This window comes from Schistocerca piceifrons, chromosome 5 (genome assembly GCF_021461385.2).
Source record: "Schistocerca piceifrons isolate TAMUIC-IGC-003096 chromosome 5, iqSchPice1.1, whole genome shotgun sequence".
Classification (NCBI taxonomy): domain Eukaryota; kingdom Metazoa; phylum Arthropoda; class Insecta; order Orthoptera; family Acrididae; genus Schistocerca; species Schistocerca piceifrons.
Window position 1 is genome coordinate 519,694,680 of NC_060142.1, and position 18,614 is coordinate 519,713,293.

At 37.4% G+C, this 18,614-nt stretch overlaps 1 protein-coding gene across 2 annotated transcripts in view; it reads left to right on the plus strand.

Annotated features, from left to right (window-relative positions):
- The window catches only part of LOC124798070, a 28,124-nt gene extending 10,032 nt beyond the window's left edge, over nucleotides 1–18,092 (plus strand). For both annotated transcript variants that reach the window (XM_047261305.1, XM_047261306.1), the window contains one exon: nucleotides 15,219–18,092. In XM_047261305.1, coding sequence (XP_047117261.1) covers nucleotides 15,219–17,337 — 2,119 coding nt within the window. In that variant the 3' untranslated portion in view covers nucleotides 17,338–18,092. The remainder of the gene's footprint in view (nucleotides 1–15,218) is intronic.
- Nucleotides 18,093–18,614: the final 522 nt, after the last annotated feature.

The following is an 18,614-nucleotide window of genomic DNA, read 5'->3' on the forward strand; positions in this document are numbered from 1 at the left end:
ATAAGTAATGAAATTTACATTTACTCATTATGATTTAAATTAAATTACAACATTTTTATCTTCGCCACTTGAATAAGTTCAAGTAAATATTTAATTGTGCAGAATAAATGGTAGTACATACTTAACCTATGATATAAATAAATGTACATTTTATCATTATAATATATGTTAGAAGTACACACTTAAGTCTACATAACATAAAGATTTTCTTTCCTCTATTTTTACTCGAAAGGATGCCTTATTACTGTAGGAATTCATTCATTTTATAATAAGTTTGTTCTCTGCAGAATGTTCTTAGCTTCCTTTTGAATACCTTCATGGTATCAGTTTCCTTTTTCATACTTTGGGAATCTTGTTATATAAATTTATTCCCTATTTAGTTACTCCCCTATTGACTTTTGTCAGAGTTGCAGAGCGTTGGTGGAAATTTTTTGCCTGTCTTCTTTTACACTTTTAAATGTCTCAGTTTTTCTGGAATAATTCCTTGTTGCTGGTTAAAAACATTATCAGTGAGAATATGTATTGATTTGTATCAGTAAATATGCTGTGAGTCTTAAAGAGACCTCTGCAGGATGGTCTGTTAGAGACCCCACATATCAACCTCACTGCTCTCATAGTTTGAAGACTCTTTCAACTACTGTAGCATTTCCCCAGAAGATAATTCCATATGGGAGTACAGAATGGAAATATGACAAAAGCAATACTTCTTTAACAAGGTGGGAAATAGCTTTCAGGGCAAAACAAACTGTGCTAATTCGTTTGGCGAGCTGATCAATTTGCTCTGTCCATCTTAGGTGTGTGCTAATTCGTTTGGCTAGCTGATCAATTTGCTTTGTCCATCTTAGTTGGTTATCTATCTGGATGCCTAAGAATTTTGTATGTTTGGTTTCATTAAATGCGTTGTTGTTGATCTCCATTTCAGGAACTTGCAGGTTTTAATTTTCTGTGTGAAACTGTATAATGTTAGTTTTTGAAAAATTTAATATTAGACTATTTGCTGTGAACCATTTGTGTACTCGATTAGCGAATTTCAGGACTGTATCCTACATTGCAGAGTTGGGACCCTTGATGAGAATACTCGTATCATCCACAAACATGACTTTTTGCTCTGTCATTAATTGTAACGGGTAGATCATTAGTGTAGATCAGGAAAATCTGTGGCCCAAGGATCAAGCCCTATAGGACTCTGTATTTTACATTTCCCCACTCTGAGTTTACTGTTACACCTGCCTCCATTAAGATAACTCGTTGCGTCCTGTTGCGTAGATAAGATTCTAGCCATGTCAAAGGTTTGTCTTCAGTGCAATAGTGTGGAAGCTTTTTTAGCAATGTTTTAGGAAGGTTACAAAAAATCACCATTGGGTACCTTCTGAGATTTAATTCACCTAGAGTTTCATCTGTTAGGCTAACTATAGCTGTCTCTGTGGAGATTCCCTTATGAAAGCCAAACTGTGTAGATGCCAGTAAGTAATTTTGTGTCATATGGCCACGCATCCTATCATAAACTACTTTCTCAAACACCTTTAAGAATACTGGCAGCAAAGAAATGAGCTGATAATTGGATGGTACATTCCTTGCCCCACTTCTATGAATGGGCATCACTATTGCAAGTGTGTCGGACTGGAAATGTCCCACTTTTCATGGACTGGTTGCATAAACAGCATAATATGTGACTGATTAAGTCTGCACATGATTTTAGAATCTTATTATATATTCCATCATATCCAGAAGATCCAGAGCTTTTAATTAATTTTATGATTTTTTTTTTCAATTTCCTTAGGAGTTATGCTTTTGAAATGAAGTCTGTATTTAATGATTATAAAGAATTCCCTTGATTGTAAATTGAAACTGGATGTTGACCTAGGTTTCAGTGCAGATGACCACGCCTTCTTTGGACCACACTAAAACTACAAACTGCCTAAAGAGGCATGGTCCAACATTAATACAGGATGCCCAAAAGAGCAAAAGACTTGCATGAAATGTAAAATAAACGGTACGTGTGTACCATGCCAATAGCAGTACTTAGCTCAAATATCAGAAGCTTGCTTCCTCACCCCAGCCAACAAAGCTCACCGGACGTTTGTAGTTTTAGTGTGTTTCGAAGAAGGCGTGGTTATCCGCGCCAAAACTTAGGTCAACATCAGGTTTCAATTTGCAATTGGAGCAGATTATTTATAATCATTAAATTATTTATTTATAATCATTAAATTACTCACGATTGCTGATGCGCTGCAATGTTGAAAGTTCTCAAGTCTGTATTTCATGTGATTTGCGTACGACTTAGTAGCTGTATGGCTTCTGTGGGAGACTGTTTATTATGGTTCCCTGATCTTTCAGATACAGTGAGAAAAAAGTTGTTACAATTAGAGGCTGCAACTATTTGATTATTCTTGTCTGAACCACTACCAGAGGACTGTGGTGTCCACACTTGTTCAGATTTTATGTTCCTATTTTTTATCATGTTCTATATGGATTTTACTTTGTTGTTTGACTTGCTGATTTTTTTCTGCGTAATGCATTTGTTTGCTCTTTCTCATTACACGTGTTAGAATTTTTACAGTATTTTCTTCTAATGTAGTTTCACTGCTAGGTTTATACTAGCCCTTTGGTCTATGTAAAGGTCTCTCCTTTTAGCACATGTTGTTTTAATGCCAGCTGTTATCCACTCTTTCATTTCACAACAGATTGATTTCATTTTTAATCTGTCTTTGGGGTGAGCAGGCTTCACAGTGTTTGAGAAATAAGTCTAGGAATGAATTGAATTTCTCGCTCATAAACTATTTAAATGTGTTTGTTTCCTGTATCTTGCAGGTGATGTTTAGTTAGGCAGAGCACATCAACAATAGTGTCATCTGTTTCTTGAAGAGAAAGCAGTAGTTCGTCTTTTTTATTTAAAAGGCTTCTTATATTTTGGTGAAATACTTTTAAGCTATTCAGGTAATTTGTTGCACTTCTGACAGGTTTCTTAATGTTAGATTTGACACGAGCTAAATTATTATTAAAGAGTGCAACATTTACTCTGTAACTTACCCTATCCTCTAGTCTAAAAAAAGGCTTTCTTTGAGTATTAACTACAACAGGAATATGCTGCAGTTGCAAACAATCACTACTTCTCTTTTTTGTAGTGGAAGATACAACATTTTTTATAACTTCTCTTGCATCTGACATGAGAGAATAAAACGAGATTAAAACAATGTTTTGAGTTATGAACTTTTGTGAAGTACATTCAAGTGGAGGCCATGTTTGGTATGGAATCTTTGGCTAGTGGTATTGATGTCCAGAACATTTATGTTTGCAAACTGACTGCATACGCTAAAGAGCTGTTCATTTGCTGCACTGATCTCTTTGTTCACACATGATCAGGGCGATAAATCATATTGGTGCAGAATGTTGACATAAATAACATTTGTGTGTCCCAGGTAACTGAAGCACTTCTTTAGTTCTTGGGGAGGCTACTGAAGTTCCATTCCGGTACATGTTGTTTAAGCCACCAAATAATGCACTTGGTTACTTGAGAGAGCAATGCTCCTGGCTTGACAAAACCTGTCGCTTTCACAGTTTCTGCCACATCATTTACCAAAGAAGCGATCCCCTGTCCGTGAACTATCACCAAGAATCACAAGTTTTTTTTCAGGTGATTACATCCGAAACGTGTTGGTAGATGTTTTCAGGAACAGGAACAGCACCATGTGGAATTTGTATATCTTCGTGTTGATGTGTTAGAAACAGTAGTGTTCCTGAGAGCATTTATTGCAACACTCTGTATGTGGGTATGTTCAGTGTGCCCTACAAAAGCATCGCTGTCACTGTCGCCACCGAGCTTTTCAAATCTGTTTGTTATGGAAATATTTGCTGGCCCATTTAGTATATCAGTACACAGATTGTACTTCCAGGTTTTTTGTCAAGTTTTCATTTTCTTTCAATGAGGAGTCTCTTTGTTCATTGAAAGTGAAATTGAGAGTCACACTTCACACATACAATACCACTTTTATCAGTTTTTCCACATTTTTTACATACACCATCATGTTTGTTGCCCAAAGTCCTAGCTTCTAATAACAATTCACTGTTTCTTTCATTATCGCATTCACTGTTTTGTTTCTTGAGAGTGTCGTAGATATATTTTAAAACATTCATCTCTTCTAACAGCATGGCAATGATTTCGTCTTTGCAGTCCATTCTTTATTATCAGCTGCCATAAAATGCGAGAATGCATCAACTGGTTCTACCACTCTTCATTAATTTGTACAATTTTCCTTCCAGTGTATTTATTGTGCATTATTTTAGATTTATAATGACTGATTTTCAGGACTGCTTTCAGACTTGATCTGTTACCTCCTATTTGTTGAAGTTCATCTGCACTAGTGGTCTAAGTACAATGTCATTAGCAAAAAAAAGTTGGTTCAGATATGTTCCATTAACACACATTTCTTCACTTACAGAGTTTAAGAATCTGAAAACATTCTGAAGGAATACTGGGAATAGATTTTGTGGTGTAGAATCTCTTTGCCTGATTTTATTTAAATTCTTAATTCATCACTCCTGAAACTGTAAGGCTGACACATATATTCTGTAGTTTACTCGTATAGATTGAGTCAATGCTTTCACCCTCCAGGACTGTTAATGCTAATTTATCTGAGACTGAGTCAAAAAATTTACCAGAATCTATGAATGCAGGCAAAGAGGTATAATGTACTCAAGTTCCACTCTATAATTGAAGACTTCAAATAAAGTCTTGAAGTGCCAAAATCATGACATTGAGGAAAATGAGTTAAAGTATTCTAGGTAATTAATGGTCGAAATTGCACTGTTAATGTGTTTTATTTGAAGGTTAAGCATAGGACGTACCTAGTGGAGAAAGTAAATTGCAAACATGTATTGTAATAGTATGGAAATCTTGCTGAATGTGGCAATGTAGCGAAAAACTCCGAAGTGTCATAGTTCAGTAGTCGACAAAAAAGATAGTTAAAGTTCATTCTGTTTTTGTAAAACTGTTTGTGCTCATTATTTGACAGGTGCTGCATCATTTCAGTCAAATCTGTTGGATGCATTCTTGTTACTAATGGACTACGTTTAAATTTGTGGCAGTCGAAGCCTTTTTTTCTTTATTACGGCACTTAGCCTTTTTTATTTCAAGTCTTCAGTTTCATTTATGACCTACAAAGTAGTCAGTGTGCTATGTCTACTTCTAAAGCCAGTGTGTTTCTTTGCCTGACTGAAATCCATTTTCTGTGTGTTTGGAGACAATTTTAGTGAATGTATGTTTTGGAAAAGAAGTCAGTAAATCGATGAATTTTATGTCTTGACTGCCATCTTTCATCTCAGATGGAATAATTACATTATTTTTCCATCTTTGGGAAATTATCTTCTTCTGCAGACATTTTGTAAACGTTAGTATTATGTTGCCTCCAACTTTAGTTACTTCTGTCGAATAACTAGTATTATGTTGCCTCCAACTTTAGTTACTCCTGTCGAATAAATCTCCAAGCACATTTCCTTTCTTCACACTTTGAATAGCTTTACACACTTCATTTGTCTTTACTTTTGGTTTTGTTGTTGACCATCTGCTTTTCTGACTTGTCTCTTTAATTATGCTGGCATTTAAAGAAGTCTTTGAATGATTCATTGATCAGTACTCTCTGTTGTTAATTACTGTGCCAGTGCCATCTTAACTGGAGGAATGGGAGCTTACTCAACATCAGTTTGTAAGATTTGTGAAGTCCTTGTTGAAATACAAACTGTGAAAGGAGTAAAAGTAGCCATACACCATGCAGTCAAGATTTTGAGCGTCAACAGACACAACATTTGGACAATGTTCATTTTATTTTTGAGAAAATACAATCACATGCATGGCTACATTGCCCCAGTGCTGATCCAGACTGAAACAATTTTCTGTGCTGTTTTTCCATACTCTTACTGTTAATCTTGATAAATTTTTGTTTATAATAGATGACATTATGGTAACAACTTACCGCGTAGTGGAGGTGTTGAGTAATTGGAGGGTTCATAAACAAGATTTGAAAACATTGCTAAGCTTTAGAGTGATATCCTACACACACACACACACACACCCTGCTCTACAAGCCTGTATGAATACTTTTTAAATTCTACGAATGAGATGAATACCTCTTTGTTTCTATACTTGTAATACTCCATTATTAGTTTTAGGCTAAGAATTTGGTCTGAGCAGCTTCTGTATGATAGAAATCCTCCTTAATCTTCTCCAAGTTGTGGTTCCAGAATGTTTTTGATCCTATTGTAAATTATGCGGGCAAAAATTTTGTATGTGCAGTCCCGAAGGATTATGCATATGTAATTATCTGGGTTGGTTCTATCTCCTTTTTTAAATAATGGATGGATTATTCCTGATGCCCAGTGCTCTGGAATTTTCTCTGTGATCCACATTTCAATTAGTTGTTGGTGGATATTTATGATCACAGGTTTTCCAGCATTCTTCCAGATTTCTGCAGTTACATGGTCTTCAACACATGCCTTGTAATTTTTTTTAGTTCCTGAATTGCGACTTCTACCTCACTTACAGTTAGAGGGTCTGTTAGGTCTGAGGTGGTTAAAATAGGTGCTTGAGTGTCTACTTGAAATGTTTCTAGTGGGTCATCACTATTTAAAAGTTTGTTGAAAGTGTGCAAGGATCTCTGCATTTTCTTGATTAACATGTGCAAACTTTGCTGACTTATCTCTCAGCATCAGTGTTGAGGACTCATACTTTTTAAGATATCTCCCAAAGATTTTGTAATAATCTCTTGACTGTTTCTTGTGGAAGTTCTCTCTTTTCTAGGGTATTTTTAAGATGTTTGTATTTTGTCTGTCTGATGATTTTATGGGTTGACTTCCTTTGTTTAATTAGTTCTAGATGTGATTCTTCAGACTTTTGGGCTTGATGCGTTGTCCAAGCTTGGTGTATTCTTTCTAATGCCTGATCACATTCTTTGTTCCACCACTCGTGTTTCTTCTTGGGATTTATTGGAACCACCTCTTCTGCTATGGATTTTAATTTGGTGGTTAATTCTTCTAGCGTCTTATAGTTGATAGATCCTTCACCTGATTTCCTGGTGTATTCCACATTTTTGGTTAAGATGGTTGGGTAGAATTTTCTTCTAGTTTTTTTTCTGAGGTCTTTTCTTTAGCATTGGTGTTAATTTTATTTTGATCTTCACAACATAGTGATCTGACTCTGAGTCTGCACCCCTTAAATCTTTGAAATTGTAGATTTCATGATGGTGAAATTTATCCATGCATACATTGCTCAGTTGCCATTCGTCCTTTCGGAAATCAGTGTGTTTCCAGGTTTTTAATTTATGATGTTTCCTTTTAAAACATGTTGATTTTAGAGACTAGTTATGGTTTCTATTTTGTCTGTCAGAGTATTATTTTTCTGATTGGTGGGAGCATGTGCATTGATAATTGTGTATGTGTTATTTTCAGATTTCAAAGGTAGAGTTGCAAGTCTGGCGGGCTGAGATTTTAATTGTATGATAGTTGATAATTTTGAGATCTATAAGAAAACCATTGTCAAATTGTGGACAGTTCTTGATGACTCTTTTTCAAGGGATTCCTTTATAAAGTTGGTATTTCTGTGATTCCATTGGGTCTTGATCGCTGTTTCTGATTTCTTGAAGAGCCATGATTACTATTTTGTGTGTCTTCATGACATCATTAACAATTTTTAATTTTCCAGCTTGGTACAAGGAGTTAACATTGTGTATCAAGAATAATGAGATTTTTTTAGGTTTAATCCTTTGATGTTTTTCAGTTTGTACAGACTGTTGAGTTTCTAGACGCTCCGATCCATCATTATCTTCTGAATGACAGCCCACCAAATCTGAATGCTGTCTTTCCTCCAATTTATGGTTGCAATCGGTGGATGTATTCTTCAAAAGACTGTTCATGGTCGACTGTCTAAGGTGTCACCTTGGTGCAAAGATAAATCCTCAAATTACAATTCTGAACATTATTCAGAAAGGTGATGATGAAAGATCACAACATGAAATTGTGAAGACAGAAAGAATTGAAGAAATTGGCCAAAGAAAGACAAGGGCCATTAAAGGGCATGAATATGAAAGACACCACAGGCCTCCATTTGTAATACTGTTGGGGTCAGGAAAGAACAAGTGTTGATCAAGAGAGGTCAGATAGGATGGATGAAAGTGAGGGGCCTGATACAAGTAAGTGGAAGCAATGCCAGACCCAGCTTTTGGGGACCTGTGCTCACCACACACGTCACACAAGATGTATGCCCCTGAGCAAGGTACCATCATTATGGCAATGAATATTAAAATTATAAAACCAAAGAAGACACTACATTTAATTTAGGTATAGGCAAGTTCTGGGCATAATCAAAGTCTAGAGAAAAGAATGCCATCATCAGAGACAGATTTAATTTCTTTCATTAAGTCTGTGCCTTTAAAGATCGATATGCTTTGCATCTGCCTTGTTTAGGTTATAGTTAGCTTTACACTGGTCAGAAGAAAGAAAACTGGTGTTCTACGGATCGGAGCATGGAATGTCAGATCCCTTAATCGGGCAGGTAGGTTAGAAAATTTAAAAAGGGAAATGGATAGGTTAAAGTTAGATAAAGTGGGAATTAGTGAAGTTCGGTGGCAGGAGGAACAAGACTTTTGGTCAGGTGAATACAGGGTTATAAATACAAAATCAAATAGTGGTAATTCAGGAGTAGGTTTAATAATGAAAAAAAAAAAAAATAGGAATGCGGGTAAACTACTGCAAACAGCATAGTGAACGCATTATTGTGGCCAAGATAGACACGAAGCCCACGCCTACTACAGTAGTACAAGTTTATGTGCCAACTAGCTCTGCAGATGACGAAGAAATTGATGAAATGTATGATGAGATAAAAGAAATTATACAGATAGTGAAAGGAGATGAAAATTTAATAGTCATGGGTGACTGGAATTCGATAGTACGGAGAGGAAGAGAAGGAAATGTAGTAGGTGAATATGGATTGGGGGTAAGAAATGAAAGAGGAAGCCACCTGGTAGAATTTTGCACAGAGCACAACATAATCATAGCTAACGCTTGGTTCAAGAATCATGAAAGAAGGTTGTATACATGGAAGAAACCTGGAGATACTAGAAGGTATCAGATAGATTATATAATGGAAAGACAGAGATTTAGGAACCAGGTTTTAAATTGTAAGACATTTCCAGGGGCAGATGGTGGACTCTGATCACAATCTATTGGTTATGAACTGTAGAGTAAAACGGGAGGACACTGCAAAAAGGTGGGAGTATAAGGAGATGGGACCAGGATAATCTGACTAAACCAGAGGTTGTACAGTGTTTCAGGGAGAGCATAAGGGAACAACTGGCAGGAATGGGGGAAAGAAATACAGTAGAAGAAGAATGGGTAGCTTTGAGGGATGAAATAGTGAAGGCAGCATAGGATCAAGTAGGTAAAAAGATGAGGGCTAATAGAAATCCTTGGGTAACAGAAGAGATATTGAATGTAATGATGAAAGGAGAAAATATAAAGATGCAGTAAACGAAGCAGGCAAAAAGGAATACATACGTCTCAAAAATGAGATCGACATGAAGCGCAAAATGGCTAAGCAGGGATGGCTAGAGGACAAATATAAGGATGTAGAGGCACATATCACTAGGGGTAAGATAGATACTGCCTACAGGAAACTTAGAGAGACCTTTGGAGAAAAGATAACCACTTGTATGAATATCAAGAGCTCAGATGGAAACCCAGTTCTAAGCAAAGAAGGGAAAGCAGAAACGTGGAGGGAGTATATAGAGGGTCTATACAAGGGTGATGTGCTTGAGGACAATAGTATGGAAATGGAAGAAGATGTAGATGAAGATGAAATGGGAGATGTGATACTGCATGAAGAGTTTGACAGAGCACTGAAAGACCTGAGTCGAAACAAGGCCCCAGGAGTAGACAACATTCCATTAGAACTACTGACAGCCGTGGGAGACCAATCCTGACAAAACTCTTCCATCTGGTGAGCAAGATGTATGAGCCAGGCGAAATACCCTCAGACTTCAAGAAGAATATAATAATTCCAATCCTAAAGAAAGCAGGTGTTGACAGATGTGAAAATTACCGATCTATCAGTTTAATAAGACACAGCTGCAAAATACTAACGCGAAATCTTTACATACGAATGGAAAAACTGGTTGAAGCCGACCTCAGGGAAGATCAGTTTGGATTCCGTAGAAATATCGGAACATGTGAGGCAATACTGACCCTATGACTTATCTTAGAAGATAGACTAAGGAAAGGCAAACCTACATCTAGCATTTGTAGACTTACAGAAAGCTTTTGACAATGTTGACTGGAATACTCTCTGTCAAATTCTGAAGGTGGCAGGGGTAAAACACAGGGAGCGAAAGGCTATTTACAATTTGTACAGAAACCAGATGGCTGTCATAAGAGTCGACGGGCATGAAAGGGGAACCAGTGGTTGGCAAGGGAGAGAGACAAGGTTGTAGCCTATCCCCGATGTTATTCAATCTGTATATTGAGCAAGCAGTAAAGGAAATAAAAGAAAAATTCCGAGTCGGTATTAAAATCCATGGAGAAGGAACAAAAATTTTGAGGTTTGCCGATGACATTGTAATTCTGTTAGAGACAGCAAAGGACTTGGAAGAACAGTTGAACGGAATGGACAGTGTCTTGAAAGGAGGATGTAAGATGAACATCAACAAAAGCAAAACGAGGATAATGGAATGTAGTCGAATTAAGTCGGGTGATGCTGAGGGAATTAGATTAGGAAATGAGACACTTAAAGTAGTAAAGGAGTTTTGCTATTTGGGGAGTAAAATAACTGATGATGGTCGAAGTAGAGAGGATATAAAATGTAGACTGGCAATGGTAAGAAAAGCATTTCTGGAGAAGAGTAATTTGTTAACATCGAGTATAGATTTAAGTGTAAGGAAGTCATTTCTGAATGTATTTGTATGGAGTGTATCCAGGTATGGAAGTGAAACATGGACAATAAATAGTTTGGACAAAAAGAGAATAGAAGGTTTCGAAATGTGGTGCTACAGAAGAATGCTGAAGATTAGATTGGTAGATCACATAACTAATGAGGAGGTGTTGAATAGGATTGGGGAGAAGAGAAGTTTGTGGCACAACTTGACTAAGAGAAGGGATCAGTTGACAGGACATGTTCTGAGGCATGAAGGGATCACCGATTTAGTATTGGAGGGTAAAAATCGTAGAGGGGGACCAAGAGATGAATACACTAAGGAGATTCAGAAAGATGTAGGTTGCAGTAGGTACTGGGCAATGAAGCAGCTTGCACAGGATAGAGTAGCATGGAGAGCGCATCAAACCAGTGTAATGACTGAAGACAACAACAACACTGGTCATCAGAATTTTTTGCCAAAAGCACATCACACTCAGCACAAAACCAACACCTAGCTGATCTCAGTTGCCTAAAAGAATATTGACTTTGTTCTCTCCAATATCTGTGGTAAGTGCTGTACTTCATTTTAAGTGGTTTCCCCTCTAACTCATAAAAATGTTGTTTTAAGCACGTATAAAGTTTATGAACAGTTAATTCAGGATTATCAAAGTACATCCTTTTGGCTCTGGGGCTGTTATAGTCGAAACTCCTTAGAAGGGAACTGGGATCAGTGTTCAACAAGACGCCAAACATTCTTTTCTATCGTATTGGGCCGATTATGGTGTTTACCTCGTTTTTCAGGAACAGCACCTGGAATGTAGCAGAACTACCCCAAATAATTTTTATTGGATCTGATTATTGAAGAAAATATTATAGACCTTAAAACAATATTTGTGACATGGATATGTCATTGTTAACATGACATATCTTTATTGTATTTTGTGCTGATCTCGGCCTCATTTCAGAAATCTGCAACACATATCGTAGAAATTTCTGGTGAACTATTTTTACGAATCCATTATGTTTTATGGTATATGTCCAATAATAGTTCCTGTTTTGTGCTTCAGGATTGAGAGATGTAGTTTGTTTTTCGTTTTTTGATATATATCCCATTAAGATTGCATCCTGAAGTACTTCGTCACTACTGTCCCAAAATGCAACACACAGTTGCTTCTCGATTCAAATAACTTTACCAACAGCCGTATATTGCCCTATACACTATTTTTGTATCATCAAGCTTATCGTGTGGTGCCATAAAACTGGAACCGTAAATCCGAACCATTATGCAACTGATTCATATGAAAGGATGACACCGACTGTCAATCTGTTGCATAATGGTTCCGATTTACAGTTCCAGTTATATGGCACCATTCGATAAGCTTGTTACTACAAAAATAGTGTATGGGGCCAGAAGATGGCAATACTGAGGTGCCAAAACTGGTAGGATCTGATATATAGACCTAGAATAAAATAACCAAAATATACGACTGTTAGTAAAGTTTTTTTAATCAATAAATACGTACCAGCCGATGTCCCCTGGCCATAATGGACCAACAGAGACAGAACAGTTGCTTCTGTTGATCGATTTGTAAACTGTGACAGCACCTAGAATAGATTGCAACAAATATAGACTATGATATAAATATAAGCATAACTGTATAATGCTGAACTTTGTCCACTTGAAGATATGGCAGAGAAAAATGAACAAATAAAACACAAGACCTCTTCTTGCAACATGGTTCAGATGGCTTGAACTTCTTGGCTGGTATTTTCTTTCCTGTGCGCACAGATATATACATTTTGCCAGAATTTCGAAGCTTCTTAGCAACATTTCGTTTCCACCCTTCCACATTGCAGTGTCGTCACTAGCATCCATCTTCACAAAGTGGCCACACCACTTGTTTGAACGATGAACTAATGTCATGGGTGCAACAAAGCATTGCACGCGATCTTCTTTCCAAAGAGCTCATGCCATCTAGCGACATCATACGGAACTAATTTCCTTAAAGACAATAGTTGAATGTTTGAAGAATGCAATGCACGCGTTTACGCAATAAAAGCATTAGACATTTAACGCTCTTGTTGTACCCAGGTACTCAATTGTTCATGAGTGGTTTGAAGAACATTATGGACAATTCAAGCAAATAATTTGGCCACTCAGATCACCCGACTTGAATCCCATCAAACATATATGGGACTAAATCGAGAGGCTAGTCTCTGCACAAAGTCCTGCATAGGCAACACTTTCGCCAGTATGGACGGCTGCAGAGAAAGTTGGGCTCAGTATTCATGCAGGGACTTCCAATGATTTGTTGAGTCCATGCCACATTGCATTGCTACACTAAACCGGGCAATAGGAGGTCAGACATGGTGTTAGGAGGTATACCACGGTGTTTGGCACCTTACTGTCTAGTACTATCAAGGACACTCATCTCAGTCAGAAGCTAAGTAACTTGAAAAAATGCTTGGCACCAAACGCAACTTCACACAATCACGTCTACTTTCCTGCCTTTGCACGCTGGCAGGCAACACACTGAACAACAATATACTTCAAAATATTTTGTTGTTACATTTGCTGCTATACGCAGAAAACACAGTTTGCACTGCTAATGTCAGTGCTCCCACTCCTGACCAAATAGTCAAAATATATCCATCCCCGAGCATTGCAGTACTACTCTACAAGACAAAGTGTCCTCTGAAAGTACTGTCAAGGCAAGTAGTTGAATTATATAAGCAAGTTAAATTATATAGGGAAGTTATGGTCTTAAAAACACCCTCTGTCCAAGTGTTGCAAAGGTGTCGGTCTTATAGGAGAAAAAAGTGTTTGCCCATCAGTGGGAATATCTATCGGTATTAGAGAAATTTTGAAGCACCAGTCCAGGAGTGGCAGTCACCCTCTATGAAGTAAAAATGATTATCACCAGTGCATGCAAATTTGTCCGCTTATGACCATGAGCTCTATGGGGCCTTGGCTTCAGTAACACGCTTCAGGGTTGACATTTTATCCTTATCACAGTACATAAGCCTTTCATGGTTGCCTCTCAGCAGAAGCCAGTCAAGTTGGCTTCAGGTGAATTGTAGCATTTAGACAGCTTGTGTAATCGCTAATAGATATTCACCATGGTAATGGTGAGCAAAGTGGACTGCCCCGTATTTACGCATTCCAAACGAACATGACTTCGTACCATTTATCAGTGCTCGGGAATGAGATAGCAAATTGAAGATATTCCTGAAAGCATAATCAGACTTTGTCTGTATTCAAATGCTGTGCTCAAACATGGTGCTTTATTGAGATACATCAACACCACAAGTGTGACCCTTCATTACAGCAGACTTCTGTCAGCAAGCAATTTCCTCTTTCCACAGCCTCTGTGATCTAAATAGCTCTACAGTTCTGCTTGTTACCTTCACATACTAAGTCTGTGATTTGATAATGTCCATAGCAACATCATTAGAAGTTTACCACCATCGGATAGGTATAATACTGCCTGACAAAGAGTTTCACTGTCTCTCTCCTTGGCTTGAAACCTACTCAATGAAAGATGCAACATCAACAGCTGCCGCCATGGCCTTCTGTCATGAGTAGATTGTCCAGGTCCGAATACCACTTCGCATCACTCAGACAAACAGTTCACCATACCTAATGTATTTTCGACATTGCTTGGTATGAAATGAATTTTAACCTGTATCTGCTAACCCACAGCTAATGATCTTGTGGAATGGATCCATCGCTAATTAAATGTCTCCTTCAAATGCTGCAGAACTAAGTGCTGACAAGCCCCCATTCTCTCTTATTGGACCTCCGAATCACCGAATCACTTTGGAAGAGGTTCTCAGTGTAAATTCTTTGATTATATTCATGGCGTTTCCAGACTTCACACAAATAAACTGAACATAGATGTTCTTTTCTATTTATGGTTACACACTTTCGTTGGTGTTTGTTGTTTTAAATAAATAGTATTTTACATGCCACATTTATTGATAATGAACCAAGAATTCCTGATGTTCTACATAATTAAGTAGTGGGACCATTTTGCCCCTACTATTAGATTGTAAATTAACTTGGGGGGGGGGGGGGGGTCCTGGGATGGATTCCATCAGGTCGGAGATTCTCTCCACCCGAGGACAGAGTATCTGTGTTGTCCTCATCATTTTATCATCATTCAGAAATTGGCACGACTGGAAAGTGCAAAGCTTGCGTTTTTGTATGGGAACTGATAACCGTGCAGTTGAGTGCCCTGCAGACTGAAACTGTCATCATCATCATTATTATGTGTAAATTAACTCACTGTAAAGCTTGACATTATTTGTTTTCTTGTTGCAGGATCAACAATATGCCATCAAATGGTGGCTCTCCGCTTTCTGATGATGCCACAACAGACAAAAATCTTCTGTTAAATAACTGGGCACCATGTCAAACAGCAACACCAACAGAATTCTTAAATCTGGGGCTGGAAATTGCAGATGAAATAGAAATTGTAAAAAAGGCAAGTGAGGAGCCCAGAACACTAATTTCAACTACAAAATATGATGTATTAAAACGGAAAAGACGTGGCATTTGTTCACCAGAGGAATTAGGAATAGGTACTGAACATCCTTTGGAAGATATGAGCAGTCTGGAGGATATTGCTGCAACTAATGATTCAAATCTGCTCCAGAGGCCCTCATTTTCAGCTATTCATGAAATTGGAATAGACCCCTCATTGGCTGATGGGAAAAATACAGTGATATTAGATGAAATGACAAGACAGAAACGCCGTGCTATCTGTTCTCCCATTGACTTCGATGTTTTCAATAGTGCACATGATATGCAAAATAACAAGGAGGAGAATGTTTTATCGATGTCAGTTGCTGATGCATCTACAGAAAGTGGTGGTGAAGTTCTTTGTGAACAATTTTCAGGTACAGTAACAGAAAAGAAGTGTGATACTGAACCTTGTAATGTAAATCACCAAGATGTGCCTCCAGGTGGAAGTGAAGATGCACCAAGTGAAATACTTTCAGTACCAAGTGAGGTGCTCTCAGCTCATGACTACGAGAATATCTGTGCTGTAAACATTGCAAGAGAAGCTTGGGGTTTACGTTCTTGGCGTGGTTATTCCGACATAGAGACCTGGTTGCATGATGACAGTGTAGTGAGAGACAGAAGACGAGATACTCTCACCAGCACTGTAACCACAATTACTTCGGCATCTTCAGACAATTCGACGACAAGTGGGGAACCATTAGCTGTCACTATTTCTCCACCTCCAATTCCCTGCAGGCGACCTAATGTGGGAATTAGAGTACAACGTTCAAGACAAGATGATTATCTTGATACATTGGTTGATGACTTGGCAGAATGTGAAAGAAATCATAACTTACCAGATTTTGTTTCTGAGCAAGATGAGTTCAATGTATTCATTGCTCGTCCTTATGTTATCGATCAGAATGGAGCTTTCCATCCTGTTACAACACTGGACACTATCATGGAAGAACATGAAGAGTCAAGCACCGAAGCAGGTGACTCTATTAAACTCCGCAGGAGGCATGATTCAGCCAGCACATTGGTTGCTACTATAGATGAGATTCGGCGTGGCAGTTCTCTTTGTAACTTATACAACTCAACATGGGACAGCAGAAGCTGTAGTTCTGCAAGCACATTGAGTGGTAGCCCACAAAAATCTCCCAGCAAGAACAAATTTCCTTTTGATTCTGTTTACAGCACCTCTTTGCCATCACTTCCCAGTTCTTCCTTGAGTACAAATCCATATTCTCCAGTCACTCGTGACTCTCACTTGATTTCAAAGTTGCACGATTCATTAAATGATGATTGCAGAGTATCTTCAAAGATGGTTCCCAGTACCATGTCCCATGGACCAGAAATCGTTTTGGATGCAGTGTCATATTTATCATCTCCTGATTCAGTTGCAGAACATTCAGCTCAGCAGCAAGCTTCCTGTGCAGAGGCAAAGAAGACTGGAAAATCAAATAGAATTAGAAGAAAATTTTCTTTACTGAGAGAAAAATTTGAACATAAAGAAGCCGATCATGATATAAGTCAGCAGTTAGACACTTTCACTTCAGCAGATGTCAAAAATTGTACAAAATCAATTTCAGATTTCTGTGCGACTGTGAAAAATGATATTGTGCTTGACATATCAGCTGAAAAGATTGAAGAACCATCAGATAAGGAAAACGTAATTCCAGCAGTCACATCTCGTATCAAACAGTGGAACAGTATTTTGAAAGGTCAGAATACAGATCAGAGACTACACTTAGAAGTGCCTAGTGTACGTGGTGAAACGGAAAGGGAAACTAGTAAACCAGTGAAGGTAAGCTACTTAAATTTGAAAGAGAGGAGGAGTGTTTTCTTAAAACAAGTCTTGTCTCCACCTAGATTTCAAAGTAAACCCAAGAGGACTTCTTTGTCAGCAGCATGGAAGGGTGTTTATGTGTCATAAGTTCTTATCTTAGAAGGGAAATATGTTTGACGTAGCAAACATGTTATCAGTACAAAGATCGTCTCCTTAGATGTACAAAAATAGTGCCACAGTACTGTGCTGCCTTTTCTTTTAAAGTTGTAACAAGACAAACTACAAGTTTACTGTTGTATCGAAAACATTATAAATTAAACATATTTAAATTTGGTTTCAAGGTGCAAAACATTTAAAATGTGTAATTTATGAATATGTACATCACAATGGTGATGTAATAAATGGTGCTATATTTTTATTTATATTTGAGTACATATCTGTAAATAAGATTTTTCTATGAATGTTTTATGTATAATATACAAAACTGCTTTTATATTTTACTGATACTGGTATGTGATTTTTGTCACATTGTACAGTTATTTATCAGTGCATTCTACTGACGCTAATGTACGATATTGCTCGATGAAAATGTATTTATGAGTTTGATCACTGATATTTGTAGATCATCTTGTTTGTGAAGTTATAAAAAAAACTGATTGAAGTGTTGAATTGTTCACATCTTTTATATTTTCTAATAAGTCAACAGATGTGTTACCATACAATCATCAGTAGAGAGCCTGATTATGTGTTGTGGAGATTTTTGTGTGTGTGTGTGTGTGTGTGTGTGTGTGTGTGTGTGTGTGTGAGGATACAAAATAGAGAGAATTTGTGCTTATTGTATCTGTTGGTCTTATTTCCAATAAATGCCAATTTTTAATAAATTACGGCCTTTTTTGTTTGTAGAAGGAAAGCTTTTGTTTCATAAGCATAAACTTACATATGAGCCAGTAACTAAGATGTAAATAATAATTTTTTGTGTATATAGCATCTAAGCAACTATTCTTTGCATGAAAAGAAAAAATTCAGCTCAGAATGTTGCTAAAATTACTAAGACAGAGATGCAGAGCAGTTGTTACCTACACTAGGAACAACTCCCGTATTCAAAATTGAAACATGGCCTTCTTTAGAAAGGAATGCTGAATTGATTAGAGAACATGTATGAGCCCCAGACTATGTGGAGCCCGCCCATCTCGAGAGGGAGGGAGTCAGAGAGTTTTCTCACTTGTTCTGAAAATAACTGTTGTGTCTTTGTGATATTAACTATGAGGACAGTCCTAAAAGTAAAATCTCCAATATTTTCAGATATACAGACAACCTTTTATTTCCTGTAATAGTTACAGCGTTTTAAAGACTGAAGAATGCTTTATTTATACTACAGCAGAGTTTCGATAGTTTGAGCTCAATGGGAGTGGGACCTCATCGAT